The sequence below is a fragment of the Hetaerina americana genome, unplaced genomic scaffold, assembly GCF_022747635.1.
Source record: "Hetaerina americana unplaced genomic scaffold, ioHetAmer1.1.p SCAF_1, whole genome shotgun sequence".
Lineage (NCBI taxonomy): Eukaryota > Metazoa > Arthropoda > Insecta > Odonata > Calopterygidae > Hetaerina > Hetaerina americana.
In genome coordinates, this window is record NW_027286069.1 from 95,255,031 (window position 1) to 95,272,060 (window position 17,030).

At 37.8% G+C, this 17,030-nt stretch overlaps 1 protein-coding gene across 1 annotated transcript in view; it reads right to left on the reverse strand.

Annotated features, from left to right (window-relative positions):
- The window catches only part of LOC139691944 (dentin sialophosphoprotein-like), a 105,603-nt gene that overhangs the window by 13,294 nt on the left and 75,279 nt on the right, over positions 1 to 17,030 (reverse strand). Inside the window, exons 12-31 of the mRNA XM_071589941.1 lie at positions 12,808 to 12,993; positions 10,038 to 10,124; positions 9,759 to 9,836; positions 9,486 to 9,563; positions 9,213 to 9,290; positions 8,941 to 9,018; positions 8,669 to 8,746; positions 8,397 to 8,474; positions 8,125 to 8,202; positions 7,853 to 7,930; positions 7,581 to 7,658; positions 7,309 to 7,386; positions 7,037 to 7,114; positions 6,764 to 6,841; positions 5,074 to 5,151; positions 4,801 to 4,878; positions 4,553 to 4,630; positions 4,281 to 4,358; positions 4,008 to 4,085; positions 38 to 124 (exon numbers count right to left, since the gene is read on the reverse strand). Coding sequence (XP_071446042.1) covers positions 38 to 124; positions 4,008 to 4,085; positions 4,281 to 4,358; positions 4,553 to 4,630; positions 4,801 to 4,878; positions 5,074 to 5,151; positions 6,764 to 6,841; positions 7,037 to 7,114; positions 7,309 to 7,386; positions 7,581 to 7,658; positions 7,853 to 7,930; positions 8,125 to 8,202; positions 8,397 to 8,474; positions 8,669 to 8,746; positions 8,941 to 9,018; positions 9,213 to 9,290; positions 9,486 to 9,563; positions 9,759 to 9,836; positions 10,038 to 10,124; positions 12,808 to 12,993 — 1,686 coding nt within the window. The remainder of the gene's footprint in view (positions 1 to 37; positions 125 to 4,007; positions 4,086 to 4,280; positions 4,359 to 4,552; positions 4,631 to 4,800; positions 4,879 to 5,073; positions 5,152 to 6,763; positions 6,842 to 7,036; positions 7,115 to 7,308; positions 7,387 to 7,580; positions 7,659 to 7,852; positions 7,931 to 8,124; positions 8,203 to 8,396; positions 8,475 to 8,668; positions 8,747 to 8,940; positions 9,019 to 9,212; positions 9,291 to 9,485; positions 9,564 to 9,758; positions 9,837 to 10,037; positions 10,125 to 12,807; positions 12,994 to 17,030) is intronic.

Here is a 17,030-nt window from a genome sequence, read left to right on the forward strand (position 1 = left end):
CTATCTCAATCCATCCTCATTTTGGCGTCATACATACCGTCGATTGTCTCATCGTCGATCCCCTTGTCAATGGCGCCTGAATCTTCTGTTGTAAGGGCGGGTGTCGCCGGTGTCGCAGGTGTTTCTGAAATTGACATTGGAAGTAAATAGAAATTTCACATGCCCTTGGCCTTAGAATTGGGTGAATTTTGTCTTAGCCTATTAATTCGTATCTATGTTCATTATTGTGAAGTTATTTGTTATTGTGAAAGAGGAAATACTGATACTTGAAGAATATGGGAAATATAAAAACCTAATATGTCCTTCTCGGCGTTATACACACTGTCAAATATTTCAGCGACGATCCCGCTCCCAATTTCGGCTGAATCCTTGGTTTCATTATTGTGGAGAAATTGTAATAATGAGAGATATTACTGACATTTGCGAATTATGAGTAGAATAAATACCAAATATCCCCGTTTTCAAATGGATGGGGAAAGGTGGGGGGAACCTGCTAAAAAATATATAAATATACTAGTATAACCATGCGCAGTCCCTATCTTGTTGGTTAATACTTATTATGTCGAGGGGGATTTCGATTACAAGCATTCTGGTGTCTTATTGTTCTTGGAAAAAATGACCATTCAAATCTGTCAGTCTTGAAGTCTATCTCTCTAATCTCATATTCGTGATCTCTCCGCCCGTAATACTTTTGGGTTCGTATTATGTGTTTGATGTCATCGGAGAAGGATCCATCTATAAATGTTTTTAATAAGTTTAACCTATATTGTAAACCCCGCTGTTTAAGGGAATCCCAGCCCAAATGTCCTAGCAAAGCAGTTATGCTACTGCGTTGGTAATAACAATTTTTGACAAATCTAGCCCCCCTCCGCTGAACTCGATCTAATTCCGAAATCAAGTTTATCTCTTGAGGATACCATATACTGGCAGCATACTCTAGGTGGGGCCTGACTAGGGCAAGAAAACATCGTTCCTTCAGTTTTACGTCACATTTACCCAGCACTATTTTTACAAATCCCAATTTTTTATTAGCACGACCGCATATTTCTCGTATGTGCTTTCCCCAGGACAGATCGTGAGTAATTGTTACACCCAAGTATTTAAAGAAATCTACCCTCACGATTTCTGTTTGTTTCACTTTGTAACTAAATGGGAGGGAATTACTCCTTTCCCATAAATGTATTACTACGCATTTTTCCAAATATAATTCCAATTGCTATGTATCGCGCCAAGTCTGGATTGTATTTAGGTCGTTGCTAACGCGACTCTCGCGACTTCGAATGTCCCCATAAATCACCGCATCGTCAGCAAAAAGATGGAGCGTGCTATTAACCACGGTACTGAGGTCATTTATGAAAATAAGAAACAAGAGAGGGCCTATGACACTTCCCTGTGGTATACCCGACGTGACCTTGAGAGTATCGAATGATACACCGTCCAGGACGACTGTTTGAACGCGATTTTTAAAAAATTGTCTAATCCACCGTATAATACTCCCGTGTATTCCATAATTTTTCTACTTCGCGAGAAGCTTGCAATGAGGGACTTTATCAAAAGCTTTTTTAAAATCTAGGAATATCGCATCAACTGGAATATTACTTTCACCGGGATGCCTTATATCATGAACAAAGAGTGCGGGTTGAGTTTCGCAGGATCTACCTTTACGGAACCCGTGTTGGTAATTAATCAATAAATCTTGGCTATCGAGGTACCTCATTATGGCACTAACAATGATGCGTTCAATAATCTTACAGGAGATGGAGGAGAGCGATAATGGCCTGTAATTACTGGGATCCTCCCGGTCTCAAATTTTAAATATGGGTGTTACAGAAGCTATCTTCCAGCCGCTTGGCACGTTTTCTTCTGCTAATGAGTTATTAAATATTTTATCAAGATTAGGAGCAATTTCAGACGGCAGTTCTTTATACACGAGAGCCGTTATCTCATAAGATCCCAGAGATTTGTTGGAGTCGATGTTTCTAAGGAGTAACTCTATTCCGCGGGTGGAAAAGTCGATTGCTTGCATTGGCTGCAGAAATGTTTTCGGAAGGTTATCTGGTATATTCTGGGAGGATTTATTGAAAACACAGTGGAAGAATGAGTTTATATGTTGGCTTTATCTAAACTACTTGTTACTTTATCCCCCTTTTCGTTGCTCAATGAGTTTACGGTGGCCTTTTTTCCCTGCACTTCTCTGATGAAGGGCTAAAACATCTTTGGGTTATCGTTCAAATGTTCTCCTAATATTTTCCTTTTGAATTCCGCGCCTTCCGGAATGCCTTCTTGGCAGTGGACCTAGATGCTTTGTGATTCTGTATGGTTTCGTTGATTTTATCAGGGGAGGAATTTTTAACCGTGTTTTTCATTCTGGCATGGCACACCCTTTGCCGTATTAGTGATTTCCGTACTTCAGAGTTGTACCAACGGAATTCCATATTCTCTCTTATGTATTTACTAGGTATGAATCTCTGTATTGCTGAACGTGTTATCACAAGAAAACTATTCTAGGTATCCTCGACACTCCTGGTTTGGCTTCATTCGTCAAATATAAGAAAGGAACAGTTTACCTCACATTTTAAGCCATCATAGTCAGCTTTATTGAATAAATAAATTTTTCTCTTAGGTTTGTTAACTTTTCTATGCTTAGGGAAAATTTAGCGTTTACAGCCCTGTGATCACTGATTCCATCAATAACTCCTAACATTGAAGACCTTTTCAGGTATATTAGTAGCTAATAGATCAAGAATGTTCTTTTCCCTTGCTGGTGAATTGACTAATTGATTTAGGGAATTCGAGGTGAACGTCAATAAGAGGGACTCGCATAAATCCTCGTCTTTACCTCGATTTATAGAACTGTAGGAATCCCAATCTACTGGGGGAATATTAAAATCGCCACCGATAATTTTTCTATGTTCATTGTTCTCGGATGTAAAGCTTTTTATCTGCCTTTCTAGATCTGGTAATGAGTAAACGCCAGCATGGGGTAGTCCATAATACGTACATACATATATTCTTTTCGCACTGGGTATTTTTACTGGGCACCAGACACTTTCTATACAACTATCAGAAAATAACTCAGCTCTATTGACGCCAGAGGTTTTAACCGCGATAAACACTCCTCCTCCGGCTCTATTCTTTCTGTCGTTTCTATAAACTGTGAAGGACTTGGGAAATATTTTGCTGTCTGCGATATCATCTGTTAACCAAATTTCAGTTCCTATAATGATTTCTGACTCTGTGCTATGAATGAGGTGGTGAAATTCCGGTATCTTATTTTTTAAACTTCGGCAGTAAACTACTACTGCGGACATTATTTCTTCATCTAACACCTTCTTTGTGTTCGTTGCAGTCTGCTTTCTGGTGATGCTATTTATAAGTCTTTTGGGTGTCTTAATATACGATCGGTCCAAATTCTGATAAGTGATTCTTTCTTTTGTCTCATGAGCACTGTACGTACTACGAGAAATTTCTTTAGGCAACCCCGTATTGTGAGACCCACTAATTGACCTGCACATTATAATATCGTTATCAGGAAAATTAATCTTTAAATTTCAATTTACTCCACTACCTAACCTACGCATTTGCCTAAAAAATATGTGCGGAGCTCGAGATCCTAGGAGCCACCCGAAACGACGCCGTAGAGGATTAGTAAACCCTAGCGCGGTTCAAGGGAGCACGAAAAGACCCCAGCACCGGTCTCAAGCCCACTAACTCGGCCCCCATGTCCCGAAAGAATTTCCAAGCCTTCCGATTAAGGACTCAATACGACTACAAACGTAAGCACCGCAGTCAGTCCGCGGGACATTGTTGCATATGGACAACCGTAAGTCCACACCAGATGCCTACCGAACACAATCCACTTCAGTATTAGGTCCCTAAAGGCACTCAAAATCTTTCGGACCCATACCTGGAAGCATCATTGTTGCCGACATGGGCAACAAACCGCAACACGGGGCAATTCGTGCCCCGGACCGCCACCCTTACTGCAGCCGTGGCGTGATACATACCTTCGATATTTTCATCGGCGGTCAAGTCGTCAGTGCCTGCTGAATCTTCTGTCGAAGGCGCGGATGTCTCTGGTGTTTCTGGAATTGAGATTTAAAATAAATTGAAATTTAACACACCCTTGATCTTAAATTGTAAGTATTCTTTCTTGCCCAATAAAACGAACCTCGGTTGCATTAATTTGGAACAATTCGTAATAATTAGAGATATTACTGACATTTGCGAATTATGAGTAGAATGAATACCAAATATACCCGCTTTGGCGTGACACATACCGTCAATATTTTCATCAGGGATTGCGTCTTCAGTGTCCGCTGAATCTTCTGTCGAAAGCGCGGGCGTTTCTGGTGTTTCTGAAATTGAGATGTGAAATGAATTATAATTTCACAACCCTTGATCTTATATTGTGTGTATTATTTCTTGTCCAGTAAACCCAGCCTCAGTTTCATTATTATGGAGCAATTCGTAATAATCAGAGATATTACTGACATTTGCGAATTATGAGTAGAATAAATACCGAATATCCCCGCTTTGGTGTGACACATACCGTGAATATTTTCATTAGGGATCACGTCGTCAGTGTCTGCTGAATCTTCTGTCGAAGGCGCGGGCGTCTCTGGTGTTTCTGAAATTGAGATTTAAAATAAATTTTAATTTAATTCGCCCTTAATCTTAAATTGTAAGTATTCTTTCTTGCCCAATAAAACTAGCCTCAGTTTCAAAGAAATATTACTGACATTTGCGAAGTTTGAGTAGAATAAATACCAAATATCCCCGCTTTGGCGTGATACATACCGTCAATATTTTCACCTGGGATCGCGTCGTCAGTGTCGGCTGAATCTTCTGTCGAAGGCGCGGGCGTCTCTGGTGTTTCTGAAATGGAGATTTGAAATGAATTGAAATTTAATACGCCCTTGATCTTAAATTGTAAGTATTCTTTCTTGTCGATTAAAACTAGCCCCAGTTTCATTATTATGGAACAATTCGTAATAATTAGAAATATTACTGACATTTGCGAATTATGATTAGAATAAATACCAAATAACCCCGCTTTGGCGTGACACATACCGTCAATATTTCCATTAGGGATCACGTCGTCAGTGTCTGCTGAATCTTCTGTCGAAGGCGCCGGCGTCTCTGGTGTTTCTGAAATTGAGATTTAAAATAAATTTTAATTTAATTCGCCCTTGATCTGAAATTGTAAGTACTCTTTCTTGCCCAATAAAACTAGCCTCAGTTTCATTATTTACACAAGTCATGCATGATATCACTTACACAAACACATTCGTGCACATACATCTACATCTATTGTTATTATAAATACACATGTGCTAATAGACACTGTCAGGTGGCACACAAGTCCCAAACAATTGCAAAATATAATACATAAAACCAGACAAACACAGATCTCTTTAACAAAACAAGTGAATCCCCATCCCATTTACAACCATTAACCAGCAAGAAAAAAAAAGATACATAAAAAAAAATTAAGCTATAACATATAATACCATACACCACACATAAATCAAATTTTTACATATATACCTTACATCTATTCTTAAAAGTATACACTCTGTTAGGAAAGGGCTCGAATATTTTTGCAGGTAAGGTGTTCCACTCAACAATTGTTCTATTTAGAAATGAAAATTTTTTTTTATTTGCCCTCTGTGCCCGGCATTTTATCTTAAATTTGTGATCATTTCTGCCTATAAAATTTGGGTTCCCCGCCTCTTTCCTAAGATCTGCCCAAGCTTTCTCCCCCTTCAAAATTCGGAACATTCCACAAAGTCTGCTTACTTTTCTTCTAGATTCTAGAGGTTCCCAGCCCAGCGTTTCTAGCATGTCAGACACACTCTCCATCCTCCTATGCTTCCCCAGTACATATCGGGCAGCCTTTCTTTGCACCTTTTCCAGTTTTTTAATATGACCTTCTTCATGAGGGTCCCATACAAGAGACGCGTACTCTAAAATTGGTCTTACTAGGGTCTGATAAGCCTTCTCCTTGGTTGCTCTAACGCTCCCTTTTAGGTTTCTCATTAACCAATGAAGAGTTTTGAAAGCTTTCTTATAGATGTACTCCACATTTAGCCCCCACCCTAAGTCCTTAGTTAAATATACACCTAAGTATTTGACAGTATCACTTCTAGGAATGACATTTTCTGAGAATTTATATTCCCTATGGTTTCCATTTACCTTATTGCTAAAAGTGATGGATTTGCATTTGTTAACATTAATATCCATCCCATTTTTTGTCACCCAATCAGCCATTTTATTAATGTCCCTCTGAAGTTTGTCACGGTCTCTGTCATTTTCGACTTTCCTGTAGATAATACAGTCGTCTGCAAAAAGTCTTAACTGAGAATTAATATTTATTGGGAGATCATTTATATATATTAAAAACAATAGCGGGCCAAGTACGCTTCCTTGTGGGACTCCCGATGTTACCCTTGCTTTTTCAGAATACACTTCTCCTAATTTTACCCTTTGTGTTCGACCTTCCATGAAATTTCTGACCCAAGAGATTACTCTTCCATCTCTGTGTAGTGGCAATTGGCCCATCTTAAGCATTAAGCGATCGTGGTCAACTTTGTCAAAGGCTTTTGACAGGTCGACTATTATAGCATCCACCTCTATTCCCGCATCCATAGAGACGAACGAATTATTATGGAACAAATCATAATAATTAGAGATATTACTGACATTTTCGAAGTATGAGTAGAATAAATACCAAATAACCCCGCTTTGGCGTGATGCATACCGTCAATATTTTCATCGGCGGTCACGTCGTCAGTGTTGGCTGAATCTTCTGTCGAAAGCGCGGGCGTCTCTGGTGTTTCTGGAATTGAGATTTAAAATAAATTGAAATTTACACGCCCTTAATCTTAAATTGTAAGTATTCTTTCTTGCCCAAATAAAACTAGCTTTAATTTCATTATTATGGAACAATTCGTAATAATTAGAAATATTACTGATATTTGCGAATTATGAGTAGAATAAATACCAAATATCACCGCTTTGGCGTGACACATACCGTCAATATTTTCATCGGCGGTCACGTCGTCAGTGTTGGCTGAATCTTCTGTCGAAAGCGCGGGCGTCTCTGGTGTTTCTGGAATTGAGATTTAAAATAAATTGAAATTTACACGCCCTTAATCTTAAATTGTAAGTATTCTTTCCTGCCCAATAAAACTAGCTTTAATTTCATTATTATGGAACAATTCGTAATAATTAGAAATATTACTGATATTTGCGAATTATGAGTAGAATAAATACCAAATATCACCGCTTTGGCGTGACACATACCGTCAATATTTTCATCAGGGATTGCGTCTTCAGTGCCGGCTGAATCTTCTGTCGAAGGCGCGGATGTCTCTGGTGTTTCTGGAATTGAGATTTAAAATACATTTTAATTTAATTCGCCCTTGATCTTAAATGGTAAGTACTCTTTCTTGCCCGATAAAACTAGCCTCAGTTTCATAAATTTGGAACAGTTCGTAAAAATTAAATATATTACTGACATTTGCGAAGTTTGAGTAGAATAAATACCAAATACCCCGCTTTGGCGTGATACATACCGTCAATATTTTCATCGGCGGTCACATCGTCAGTGTTGGCTGAATCTTCTGTCGAAGGCGCGGGCGTCTCTGGTGTTTCTGAAATTGAGATTTGAAATGAATTATAATTTCACAACCCTTGATCTTATATTGTGTGTATTATTTCTTGTCCAGTAAACCCAGCCTCAGTTTCATTATTATGGAACAATTCGTAATAATCGGAGATATTACTGACATTTGCGAATTATGAGTAGAATAAATACCGAATATCCCCGCTTTGGCGTGACACATACCGTCAATATTTTCATTAGGGATCACGTCGTCGTTGTCTGCTGAATCTTCTGTCGAAGGCGCGGGCGTCTCTGGTGTTTCTGAAATTGAGATTTAAAATACATTTTAATTTAATTCGCCCTTGATCTTAAATGGTAAGTACTCTTTCTTGCCCGATAAAACTAGCCTCAGTTTCATAAATTTGGAACAGTTCGTAAAAATTAAATATATTACTGACATTTGCGAAGTTTGAGTAGAATAAATACCAAATACCCCGCTTTGGCGTGATACATACCGTCAATATTTTCATCGGCGGTCACATCGTCAGTGTTGGCTGAATCTTCTGTCGAAGGCGCGGGCGTCTCTGGTGTTTCTGAAATTGAGATTTGAAATGAATTATAATTTCACAACCCTTGATCTTATATTGTGTGTATTATTTCTTGTCCAGTAAACCCAGCCTCAGTTTCATTATTATGGAACAATTCGTAATAATCGGAGATATTACTGACATTTGCGAATTATGAGTAGAATAAATACCGAATATCCCCGCTTTGGCGTGACACATACCGTCAATATTTTCATTAGGGATCACGTCGTCGTTGTCTGCTGAATCTTCTGTCGAAGGCGCGGGCGTCTCTGGTGTTTCTGAAATTGAGATTTAAAATACATTTTAATTTAATTCGCCCTTGATCTTAAATGGTAAGTACTCTTTCTTGCCCGATAAAACTAGCCTCAGTTTCATAAATTTGGAACAGTTCGTAAAAATTAAATATATTACTGACATTTGCGAAGTTTGAGTAGAATAAATACCAAATACCCCGCTTTGGCGTGATACATACCGTCAATATTTTCATCGGCGGTCACATCGTCAGTGTTGGCTGAATCTTCTGTCGAAGGCGCGGGCGTCTCTGGTGTTTCTGAAATTGAGATTTGAAATGAATTATAATTTCACAACCCTTGATCTTATATTGTGTGTATTATTTCTTGTCCAGTAAACCCAGCCTCAGTTTCATTATTATGGAACAATTCGTAATAATCGGAGATATTACTGACATTTGCGAATTATGAGTAGAATAAATACCGAATATCCCCGCTTTGGCGTGACACATACCGTCAATATTTTCATTAGGGATCACGTCGTCGTTGTCTGCTGAATCTTCTGTCGAAGGCGCGGGCGTCTCTGGTGTTTCTGAAATTGAGATTTAAAATACATTTTAATTTAATTCGCCCTTGATCTTAAATGGTAAGTACTCTTTCTTGCCCGATAAAACTAGCCTCAGTTTCATAAATTTGGAACAGTTCGTAAAAATTAAATATATTACTGACATTTGCGAAGTTTGAGTAGAATAAATACCAAATACCCCGCTTTGGCGTGATACATACCGTCAATATTTTCATCGGCGGTCACATCGTCAGTGTTGGCTGAATCTTCTGTCGAAGGCGCGGGCGTCTCTGGTGTTTCTGAAATTGAGATTTAAAATAAATTTTAATTTAATTCGCCCTTAATCTTAAATTGTAAGTATTCTTTCTTGTCGATTAAAACTAACCTCAGTTTCATTATTATGGAACAATTCGTAATAATTAGAAATATTACTGACATTTGCAAATTATGATTAGAATAAATACCAAATATCCCTGCTTTGGCGTGACACATACCGTCAATATTTTCATTAGGGATCACGTCGTCGTTGTCTGCTGAATCTTCTGTCGAAGGCGCGGGCGTCTCTGGTGTTTCTGAAATTGAGATTTAAAATAAATTTTAATTTAATTCGCCCTTGATCTGAAATTGTAAGTACTCTTTCTTGTCGAATAAAACTAGCCTCGGTTTCATTATTATGGAACAATTCGTAATAATTAGAAATATTACTGATATTTGCGAATTATGAGTAGAATAAATACCAAATATCACCGCTTTGGCGTGACACATACCGTCAATATTTTCATCAGGGATTGCGTCTTCAGTGTCGGCTGAATCTTCTGTCGAAGGCACGGGCGTCTCTGGTTTTTCTGAAATTGAGATTTAAAAGAAATTGAATTTTCACACGCCCTTGATCTTAAATTGGTTGAACTCTTTCTTGTCCAGTAAAACCAGCCTTATTTTCATTATTGTGTGGTAATTTTTAAATGTGAGACAGATACTACTGGTACGAACATGCAAATTATGGTGAATATAAATGCATAATATCCCCTTTTGGGCTTTGTACATACCGTCGATTAATTTATCGTCGATCCCATTTTCAACGTCGGCTGAAATGTCTGTTTTAAGCTCTGGTGTCTCTGGTTTTACAAGTGTTTCTGAAATTGAGATCAGGAATAAATTGAAGTTTGAAACTCATTCATGCATAAAAGAATTCATAGACGATGAGGAAATGTTGGTCTTAATTTCTTCTATCACTTTTAAGTTCACTTCTTCCATTTTAGGCTCTACTATCACCTTTCTTGATAAAGATATCTCAACTCACAACAAATTAACTACCTAAGTTTATCGCAAACCCACTAATATCAGCGATATTTAAACTTTTCCAGCTGTCACCCTACTCACATCAAGAGCTCGATTCCCAACTCCCTCTTTATCCTCGATCTCCGGATTTGCAAAACCACAGCTTCCCTCAAGAAATGCCGTCACAATTTACACAATGTACCTAACATACGCGGTTACCCAAAAAAGCTCCAACAAAATAAAGTCCTTCGCTTCACCCAAATTTACACATCACTTAAAATAACTCCATATATGACGCAGGACTGAACATTTGGACCACCTTTTTTCCAGGATTGCACGAACTAAAAACCTTTCTTGCAAACTGTTTCCTATTGTACACGATAATGACGTAATCCCATGGTCCCAGGCCTCCTCAGTCGCATACAGATGACCCGCCAATCTTAGTGTCATTCTGAAATCCAACAACCCTTTGGCGCTCCCCATTGGCAAATTTACCCATCTTCCGCCTACTTGCTACCGCTACCTATGTAAAACATGCCCGATTATCAGATCTGCTCTCCTCTCCCCATATTCCCCCATGACCTCCCCACCTCGTCCCCACGCTAAATGCTTCTCCAAAAGTGTTATATACCTTTTGACATCCAATTAATGCTCTTCATTTTTCATAGGCGAATGCATTACTCTCTTGTCTATCCGCATGAACAATCACCGTTATTCCTGCAATTGTGCCTCACTCTGTTATCTACCTATCCCTTCACACGCAAATTCTCACAACCCTTCCTTCGACCAGTATTTCTCCCTAACCATCTTAGAATCCCTACCTGATTCAGCCATACATTTTCTCACCGGAGGTGAGAACTCGTGAATCCGCATACATTAGCTTTCCGGTCTTTATTTCCGGATTCATTCGTCACTCTTCCCAGCATACGCTGAGACTCCTCCGGCCCAGCCCTCGCATTTCCTCCGCCTGAAACCTTCCCACCTGACCTGAAGAAGGCTTTTGTGAAGGCCAAAAGCTTAAACTTTCAGAAAAGGAAGTGTTCTTTTACATGATCTCTATGTTTATTTTAGTGTTTCATTTACTCATGGAAATTGATCGCCACCTAGCGTCCGAAGATGGAATTCCATTTCCGTTTTCTGAGAAATCAGGCAAAAATGTCGTTTGTCTGGGTGAATTCGGATTTTTATCGATGTTAGCTGTCGCTAAAATGGGTATTTCATGCGTCCACAATTCCTCTACTGCTGGAGTAATTGGCCGATGCTCTGACATCCTAAGTGCAGTTATCGAATACTATGGAATATTTTTCAAATTTGATGTTTCCGTTTATATTCCTGTACTGTATATTAAAAATATGCGAATAATTATATCTCTTAAGCCTAAATTCTAATTTAAGATTTCTTAAGTTATTATAAAAGAAGTTAATCCCAAATTTTCCAAAGTTATTTGTTCTGAAAATTATTTGAGGATTCTTATGTATTATACAATTGTAGATAATATTAGTTTTCAATTTACGATTCTCATATTTCACTTTTAATTTGGGAAATTTTATTGAGTATAAACGGTCTATATTGGAACTGCCCCCACGGCAGTCTTCTTGGGCAGTCACGGCAGTTTACACATTCTACGTATAATTTCCACTGGAGTTATATTTGGATCAGAAATGGTGCTATATTTGAAGTATGGTTGTCAACAATTAATTATTTAAGCATTTACGACATTTTGGATGCTATTAGTACTATAATGTATTGTTGTAGCTCCTCGATCAATAATCTTAATACCCCACAAGACTCTATGATAACTATTTTAATGGAACGCGATAAACCTAATCTGATGTTTACTATATCATCAGTTCGGTTGTGCTTTGAAACGTGCGAGATTTGGATAATATCATTATGCATTACTGGATATGGCATCTTACGAACCATCCTGAAGAGGAGTTATGTCCTCAGGAACGGTGATCTCAGGGTAAGGTGTAATTTTCTCTCCTATCTCAGGCAGGTTCGTTGCTTGAAAGGATGCTGCAGCTACCGGACGGAAAGAATAATTTTTGAAAACTAATTCATGTAACCATCCTTTTCAAATGTATCCAAGTATTATCGTACACCCTAATAAAGTTTTCAATTTCCTTAAAATGACAGAGAATCACCATTTAAATTAGCGAAGTTTTCAAAAATGTTACATACAGATGAAAATGAAAGATTTTGCTCTTACTATCGGAAAGGGATGTGTTAGTCCTGTTCTCGTTCTGTAGTGTGACCACCATTTCCCGCGGTGTGTCTAAATGTGCAAGCGTATCCGTAGTGGTAATAAAATAAAACAAAATATTTTTAAAATTAGTTTATCAAAAAAATTATTTCTCATGCATTTAACGATGTTCATATTAATTGTCAAATTTTAATTCTACCTTATTCCAGATTTAAGCATTTCTAGATAATATTCTATAAAAAAAGTCTATCCATATATACGGTTTGGAGTTATTGTTCAGGGTAAAATTTACTTAGCAAAATTTTAGTTTATCGTCAAGGAATTTTTTCTACGTTCAGCGGATGAATTTTTATCCATATTCTCGGATCTCTCTGGATATGATGTCTGTTGGTACGGTATCTCTGGACTTTCATCACTGTCAGTTAGGTTGAACACTGGCATTAACTGCCTCCATAATTCCTCAACATCGGTCGTGGTTGGCTCATTCTCCGAGTCCTTCGGAGCAGATCTCCATTTCTCTGAAATATTTGGAGAATTTGGTGATTTTTTGCGATACTTCTTTACTACGTCTCTTAGAAATGCAAGGAATTACATCTTCTAATCAGTTTTCCCTAACTCTAAAGAGGTTTTCTAGTAGCCCGAAAGTTATTTCCAATTCTAACACAAACACACTAAATGCTCCTAAGTCTTTCATTTGAAATATTGTTAAAAAATGTTAATAGTCATATTAAAATAAAATTTCTCTATAAAACTACACGTTTAAAATTTAGTTTTATTTTTAAATTATTTGCATCAATTCCGTCCAGAAAATATGATTCTGTTCAGTATAGTTAATAATGTCCCATTCATTTTATTAAATTTATATTTTTTCCATTAGAGGTTTTTCTACTCCAGGGAAAGTGTTTATTTCGGAAACATCAAATCAATAATTTGAACGGTGGCACAAAGGAGAATTTTCCGAATAAGATATCAAGGTAATTTAATTTATCTATGAGCCTTAAAGACCTGGATTTTCATTTAGAAACTTTATAGTGAAAATCGTCATAGAATCTCCAACTTCATAAATCGGAGAGTCGTTTGATTTAAAAAAATTAAGTTACACGACTCTTACCTGGTTTATTCAAGCTGGCTGCCTTAGCGCCTATAATGAGGAGGACGAAGGCGAGTGGACCGAAAATCATTTTTGTTGGTTGAAGCTTTCTCACTCAAGAAGTGTCAGAACGAATTCTGATATCGATCTGAAACGTCCGCCTTTATATACGCCTCTCCCTTCCTTTCCCCCTTTTTGACCGACCTCTTTCCAACGAAATCTCATCCAGGAAATCGTTGTTTCGTTTTGTATGTGATTGTATTATCATTAGAATTTATAAAATATTCTCCACGTGCCTCCACTTCCACAAGATCGCGGGTGTTTCATAAAATTGGCCACCACGAGCGATTATATTTCATCATATTACCAAGATATGTCACTTTATTGCCATTTTCAATATGAATAATATTCTATTAACCGGATGATATTGATATTTGCTTTTTAATCATGGAAGTTGGTCATAAATGTGAATGGTGGATTTTAGCCTGGTATAAATCATACGCTATTAAGATTCTGCTTGAAACTTGAGCACCTAATCATTAGGTATTATTTTCCTCATAATGTATTTATACATGCAGTAGTCAAATTTTCAGAATAGGTATCAATATTGAATTCTCAAACATTAAAAGTTTTTCCTATTACGTCCCATTAAATAATTAAATATATTCTAGCGTCATTGTTAAGTGCATGCGGAGACATTTGTTTTGCAAATATATTATTTTAGGTGCTAATAAACTAACATACACATAATGGATTTGATTGACAATTAACTGTCCTCACGGATAACATGCAGTTTTGATTTTGTTGTTAATTTCCTGGTAACCATAGAAATTTCTTCATTTCCGTAAATGAATGGCTAGATTTATTAATAATTTAAGGTCTAGACATCGTGAAGTTTTAAGATAATGCATTAGATTTTCATTTTTTTAAATATCTGGCTCGGAGATGTTGTAAAATCAGCGTTAGTTCCTTTCCCAAAAATGGTAATGTTCACATCATGGGAGGGCTCAGAGCAGTAAGATTGAGCTCACATGTGGCTCAAGTAGTTCTTAGGATCATCAAAAGAGAATGGAGAGTAGGGCAAATGACTACTTACGGGATGATCAATTTGGGTTCAGGAAGGGGAGAGGCACGAGTGATGCCATTGCAGTAATGATGTCAATAATAGAACATAGGGTAAGAAAATATATTCAAATGAGGAAGTATTTTCCTGTTTCGTAGATTTTGATAAGATAGAGTATATAATGAAAAAATAATTAGTGTTTTTTCAGAAAATTGGAGAAGAGGATTGGATAGATAGGAGACTAATCCGCTAAATGAACATATCTCAGATTGCTCAGGTGCGAGTGGGGGATGGAGAGTCAGGATAAGCAGTGGTAAGAAGAGAAGTGAGGTAGGGTTGTCCATTATCACTTGTGTTGCTCAGTTATATTGGGAGAAAATGACTAAAGAAGTTTGGTAAAGGAATGAAAGTTGGCGGAGAATTCATTAATCAGTTTAGGTGCTGATGCTAGTTTGTCGACCAGGCAAAGGATGGCAAGCATTGCTTAGTGCAATGGAAACCTTATGCAACATATATGGTATTAGAATAAAAATAACCCGCACAAAGTTATGCCATTTTTGGTGAGGAGAAAGGCTAATTAAAATATGAAAATAGAAAAATTCCAAGAAACTGAGGAAAATGCCGCCACAGTTGCTTGAACTGAGTCATCCGCTAAATATGCATCCGCTAATGCATGATAACGCAACAATTTCAGAGTGTAAAAATCTTTCGCCATGTCCGGGACCGTGGTGCATCTCGCATGACTACGAATGCCTGTGATATTGTATGTACGGTATTTCGTCACAATATCTTGTTCCTTTAACTCCCCCAAAATCTCGGGGTTTATTAAGATAGTAGTCTATGAACTAGAGTAGGTAGAACAGTTATTTTATGTTTCAGAATTAGTGTAACTGAGACAAAGGCAATGCTGTTTTTAAGAAAGAAATAGGCTTAGTTAACGTATGGAAGGGCAAACACGAGGGCAGATGAAACAGTTTACTTTTGGTGGAAGTATTTTTTATCGAAATGGGCAAAGCACTTGGGGCATAAGGAGAGGAATTCCGTCAGGCAAAGAAATTTTCACAAAGAGGGGAGATTTGATGACAGAGTGGGTAGCTAAGGGTGTTAAGAAAAGCTCGCTAAACTTTCATTGGGAACATAGCTATTTACGGCGCGGAGAAATGGTCACTGAGGTAGGATGATCGGCGTAAATCGGAGCATTTTTGAATGTGGGCGTGGAGAAGGATGGATAAAGTGAAGAGGACAGAAAGAAAATCAAGCGAGGAAATGATAGGAATGGTGCGGGATTGGGAAGGAGTTTTGGTAGAAATCCAAAAGAGGCAGAAAAGATGGAAGCAGAGCATTTTGATTCCCAAAGGGATGTTGAAGTCTGTTATAGGGGGAAGGATGTCAGGCAAGCGAGGATGGGATGGCATAGGTTGGGGATGTTGGATGGAATGAGGGGAGGAAGGAAGTAGTATAAGGAGTTGAGGAGGGGCTTTTGTTTGAAGAGGGTTTTGGATTGTATACTTTCAGGAGAGACAAGAGAATTATTTGGAAGATTGTGTCCATTTGAAACTTACCCTAACCGCTATATTACCTACTAAAAATGTGCACAAACCTAAACGTATGAAACGAATGTAAAAATCATACTCTACTTTATTTTTGTTTACTAAATACGTCGGTCGTTCAATAAGTCCTTAGGAAGAAATAGGAAAGTAAATTATTTTGGGATGATTTTTTTTTACTGTGGAACATCTCCCTTTACCTTGATAAAATTTCCCATTGCGTTTCTATAACTTTTTTAAGTCGTCCAAAAAGTACAATTTCGAAAGGTCCTTTAACGTAGGCGTAGGTGTATTGCCTCCTAGTTTGAGGCGATTGATTTTCCTTTGAGCCATTTTTTCAAATTTGGGAATTAAAAAATTCAATAGAGGCCGAATATGGTGGAGTCGGGAAATGTCGTAATGATTCAAATTTTAATTCTATAATTTTCGATATCGAAACAGCCCAGGTGTTCACTGTTTTTTTTACCAAATAAACATATTTTTCTTGATTTCTTTGCTCAACCAGTACCATAATTATGCATAAAAGTCTCCATTTATGGTTTGTCCTTTTTTGCATGTAATCGATGTGGATAATTCCGCATAAATCACAAAAAAACTGTGGCCACCGCATTGTCGGCCAATTTCATCGTCTTCGGTTCCCGGAAGCCGGATCCCTTTTAGAAACGCACTGTTTCGTCTCCTCTCACTGTTGTCCCTGGAGTGCAGTAGCGTATCCACGTTAAATTCACAGCTCGGTATCGCCGCAGAAACTTGTCAGGATTGCGACGAAAAAGTGCCAAACCAACCACAGAATCGACTGCAGATTGTATTAATACTACACTAAGGGGTACTAAGGTACACATCTTGTCGAGATTT